The following is a 5000-nucleotide window of genomic DNA, read 5'->3' on the forward strand; positions in this document are numbered from 1 at the left end:
ACCAAGCTGTGATACAACCCGGAAAGGATGGCAGAGCTGGTGTAGGTTACAGAGATAGGGAGGGGGTGTAGGGGCTGGAGGGGGTTACAGAGATAGGGAGGGGGTGTAGGGGGCTGGAGGAGGTTACAGAGATAGGGAGGGGGTGTAGGGGGCTGGAGGAGGTTACAGAGATAGGGAGGGGGTGTAGGGGCTGGAGGGGGTTACAGAGATAGGGAGGGGGTGTAGGGGGCTGGAGGAGGTTACAGAGATAGGGAGGGGGTGTAGGGGCTGGAGGGGGTTACAGAGATAGGGAGGGGGTGTAGGGGCTGGAGGAGGTTACAGAGATAGGGAGGGGGTGTAGGGGGCTGGAGGAGGTTACAGAGATAGGGAGGGGGTGTAGGGGCTGGAGGAGGTTACAGAGATAGGGAGGGGGTGTAGGGGGCTGGAGGAGGTTACAGAGATAGGGAGGGGGTGTAGGGGGCTGGAGGAGATTACAGAGATAGGGAGGGGTGTCAGGGCTGGAGGAGGTTACAGAGATAGGGAGGGGTGTAGGGGGCTGGAGGAGGTTACAGAGATAGGGAGGGGGTGTAGGGGCTGGAGGAGGTTACAGAGATAGGGAGGGGTGTAGGGGCTGGAGGAGGTTACAGAGATAGGGAGGGGTGTAGGGGCTGGAGGAGGTTACAGAGATAGGGAGGGGTGTAGCGGCTGGAGGAGGTTACAGAGATAGGGAGGGGGTGTAGGGCTGGAGGAGGTTACAGAGATAGGGAGGGGGTGTAGGGGGCTGGAGGGCGTTACAGAGATAGGGAGGGGTGTAGGGGCTGGAGGAGGTTACAGAGATAGGGAGGGGGTGTCGAGGCTGGAGGAGGTTACAGAGTTAGGGAGGGGGTGTAGGGGCTGGAGGAGGTTACAGAGATAGGGAGGGGGTGTAGGGGCTGGAGGGGGTTACAGAGATAGGGTGGGGATGTAGGGGCTGGGGGAGGTTACAGAGATAGGGAGGGGGTGTAGGGGCTGGAGGAGGTTACAGAGATAGGGAGGGGTGTAGGTGCTGGAGGAGGTAACAGAGATAGGGAGGGGGTGTAGGGGCTGGAGGTGGTTACAGAGATAGGGAGGGGGTGTAGGGGGGTGGAGGAGGTTACAGAGATAGGGAGGGGTGTAGGTGCTGGAGGAGGTTACAGAGATAGGGAGGGGGTTGGAGGATGTTACAGAGATAGGGAGAGGGTTGGAGGAGGTTACAGAGATAGGGAGGGGGTTGGAGGAGGTTACAAAGATAGGGAGGGGGTTGGAGGAGGTTACAGAGATAGGGAGGGGGTTGGAGGAGGTTACAGAGATAGGGAGGGGGTTGGAGGAGGTTACAGAGATAGGGAGGGGTGTAGGGGCTGGAGGAAGTTACAGAGATAGGGAGGGGGTGTAGGTGCTGGAGGAGGTTACAGAGATAGGGAGGGGGTTGGAGGAGTAGCGGGGGGTGAGTGGCTCGAGGGAGGGAGTTGCAAATCGGCAATGGGAACCGATCGAATCTGTACTGAAACCTCTCTGGTCCTTCCCTTCCTGCAGAGATAGCGTTCCTGTTCCTGGTATGTTCCCTGGCACAGTGCGACAGTGCCTCCATCGCTGTAAACACCTTGATCAGACGGACCCATGACTTGACTCTCCTTCTCAAACAGAAGACCTCTTGCCTGCTGTCCACCTATGTGAGTATCCGCTGACACAACGATCGGACCGGGGGGAGGGAATTCACAACTGATGACAAATTCTCTCTGGATCCCATCCGCATCTCAAACACAAGACTCCGGTTCCGATGTCGGCCATTGGGCCCATCAAATTCGCCCCCTCCCCCCGATGTCCACCTTCCAATTCCATTATGGCTGACTCGTCTCTGCTCTCCCTCCCCCTCCCCATATCCCTCCATTTCCCCTGAGTGCAAAGGGGCGGCATGGTGGCACAGTGGTTAGCACTGCTGCCTCACAGCGCCAGGGACCCGGGTTCGATTCCCGGCTCGGCTCACTGTCTATTTCGAGCCTGCACATTCTCCCCGTGTCTGCGTGGGTTTCCACCGGGTGCTCCGGTTTCCTCCCACACTCCAAAGATGTGCGGGTTAGGTGGATTGGCCGTGCTAAATTGTCCCTTAGTGTCCAAAGATGTGTAGGTTAGGGTGGATTGGCCATGCTAAATTGCCCCTTAGTGTCCAAAGATGTGCGGGTTAGGTGGATTGGCCGTGCTAAATTGCCCCTTAGTGTCCAAAGATGTGTAGGTTAGGTGGATTGGCCGTGCTAAATTGTCCCTTAGTGTCCAAAGATGTGTAGGTTAGGTGGATTGGCCGTGCTAAATTGTCCCTTAGTGTCCAAAGATGTGTAGGTTAGGGTGGATTGGCCATGCTAAATTGCCCCTTAGTGTCCAAAGATGTGCGGGTTAGGTGGATTGGCCGTGCTAAATTGTCCCTTAGTGTCCAAAGATGTGTAGGTTAGGGTGGATTGGCCATGCTAAATTGCCCCTTAGTGTCCAAAGATGTGCGGGTTAGGTGGATTGGCCGTGCTAAATTGCCCCTTAATGTCCAAAGATGTGTAGGTTCGGTGGATTGGCCGTGCTAAATTGTCCCTTAGTGTCAGGAGGCCTAGCTCGAGTAAATATGTGGGTTTATGGGAATAGGGTCTGGGTGGGATTGTAGTCCATGCAGACTCGATGGGCCAAGTGGCCTCCTTCTGCACTGTCAGGGTTCTATGATTCTATGATATCTCCACACTATTCCCGATAATACTCAACGATGGATCATCCGCAACACTCTCGGGGGGAGTGGTGGGTAGAGAATTAAAGAGCTTCGTCAACCCCCCTCTGAGCCAAGACGCTTCCCCTCATCTCAGTCCAAAATGGCCGCCCCTTGGTCCAGAGGCACTGCCGCTCCCCCGCACCCCTTCACCATTATTTCCCCGGCTTGCTGCCCTCAATACTGACTTTAAGTTCCTTTCCAAGTCCAACTGAGTCCCTCTTGACGCCAAAGTGAATAACCTCAAACATCTCGAACTTAATACTCCACCTGTCATCATGCTTCCCGCTCAACAGGTCAATGTCTCTCACTGCAGTCTCTCTGTATCCCAGCTCACATCCCCACCCATTCTGTATCCCCATCCCAGCTCACATCCCCCCCACTCCGTATCCCACTCCCAGTTCCCCTTCCACAATATCTCTGTATCATCAGGGAACATTACTCTTCGTCACTCCGTCTAAATCATTGGAATCGAATGTAAAAAGCCCATGGCTGACCCTTTCCCCTCAGTCACAGCCTGCCAACTCAAACAATTCCCATTTATCCCGTCTCTCTTCCCATGGACCAATCCGTTATCCATGTTAATGTGACACTCCCAACTCCATCAACACTTATTTCGTGTGTTAAGGTTTTGGGTGGCATCTGATGAAATGCTTCTTGGAATTCAAGTGTATCACATCTACTGGTTCCCCATTTTCTATCCCAGCGGGATACTGGGATCTGAGTGTTGTTGCAATGCAGAGTGATCTGGGCGTCGCTGCGGGACAGAGGGATCCGGGTGTCGCTGTGGGACAGAGGGATCAGGGTGTCGCTGTGGGACAGAGGGATCCAGGCGTCGCTGTGCGACAGAGGGATCCGGGCGTCGCTGTGGGACAGAGGGATCCGGGTGTCGCTGTGGGACAGAGGGATCCAGGCGTCGCTGTGGGACAGAGGGATCCGGGTGTCGCTGTGGGACAGAGGGATCCGGGCGTCGCTGTGGGACAGAGGGATCCGGGTGTCGCTGTGGGACAGAGGGATCCGGGCGCGCTGTGGGACAGAGGGATCCGGGTGTCGCTGTGGGGCAGAGGGATCCGGGCGTCGCTGTGGGACAGAGGGATCTGGGCGTCACTGCGGGACAGAGGGATCCGGGCGTCGCTGCGGGACAGAGGGATCCGGGCGTCGCTGCGGGACAGAGGGATCCAGGCGTCGCTGCGGGACAGAGGGATCCAGGCGTCGCTGTGGGGCAGAGGGATCCGGGCGTCGCTGCGGGACAGAGGGATCCGGGCGTCGCTGTGGGACAGAGGGATCCGGGCGTCGCTGCGGGACAGAGGGATCTGGGCGTCGCTGTGGGACAGAGGGATCCGGGCGTCTCTGTGGGACAGAGGGATCCGGGCGTCGCTGCTGGACAGAGGGATCCAGGTGTCGCTGAGGGACAGAGGGATCTGGGCGTCGCTGTGGGACAGAGGGATCCGGGAGTCGCTGCGGGACAGAAGGATCCGGGCGTCGCTGCGGGACAGAGGGATCCAGGCATCGCTGCGGGACAGAGGGATCCAGGAGTCGCTGTGGGGCAGAGGGATCCGGGCGTCGCTGTGGGACAGAGGGATCAGGGTGTCGCTGTGGGACAGAGGGATCCAGGCGTCGCTGTGGGACAGAGGGATCCGGGCGTCGCTGTGGGACAGAGGGATCCGGGCGTCGCTGCGGGACAGAGGGATCCGGGCGTCACTGCGGGACAGAAGGATCCGGGCGTCACTGTGGGACAGAGGGATCCGGGAGTCGCTGCGGGACAGAGGGATCCGGGCGTCGCTGTGGGACAGAGGGATCCGGGCGTCACTGCGGGACAGAGGGATCCGGGCGTCGCTGTGGGACAGAGGGATCCGGGCGTCACTGTGGGACAGAGGGATCCGGGCGTCGCTGTGGGACAGAGGGATCCGGGCGTCGCTGTGGGACAGAGGGATCCGGGCGTCACTGTGGGACAGAGGGATCCGGGCGTCGCTGCGGGACAGAGGGATCCGGGCGTCGCTGCGGGACAGAGGGATCCGGGCGTAGAGCTACATGAACCACAAAAGGGTAGTACGCAGGTGCAGCAAGGGATGAGGGAGGCAAGTGGGAGGTTCTCCTTTGTGATGCGGTAGAGGATGGTGTACAAAAGTCGGGAAGTCTTTCTCCAATCGCACGGGGCACTCGAGGAGAGACAGACTGGCCGCGGAGGCCATTCTGGAAAGGTTAACGGGGCCGATTCCAGGGGGTGTTTTGCCTTACGGGGAAAGGGTTCGAGACCTGCGTC

The 5000-nt window shown here is 58.6% G+C and overlaps 1 protein-coding gene across 1 annotated transcript in view; it reads left to right on the top strand.

Annotated features, from left to right (window-relative positions):
• The window catches only part of LOC144488074 (cardiotrophin-2-like), a 7210-nt gene that overhangs the window by 1684 nt on the left and 526 nt on the right, over positions 1 to 5000 (top strand). Inside the window, exon 2 of the mRNA XM_078206099.1 lies at positions 1531 to 1667. Within this exon, the coding sequence (XP_078062225.1) occupies positions 1531 to 1667 (137 nt within the window). The remainder of the gene's footprint in view (positions 1 to 1530; positions 1668 to 5000) is intronic.

The sequence above is a fragment of the Mustelus asterias genome, unplaced genomic scaffold, assembly GCF_964213995.1.
Source record: "Mustelus asterias unplaced genomic scaffold, sMusAst1.hap1.1 HAP1_SCAFFOLD_1273, whole genome shotgun sequence".
In the NCBI taxonomy this organism is placed as follows: Eukaryota; Metazoa; Chordata; class Chondrichthyes; order Carcharhiniformes; family Triakidae; genus Mustelus; species Mustelus asterias.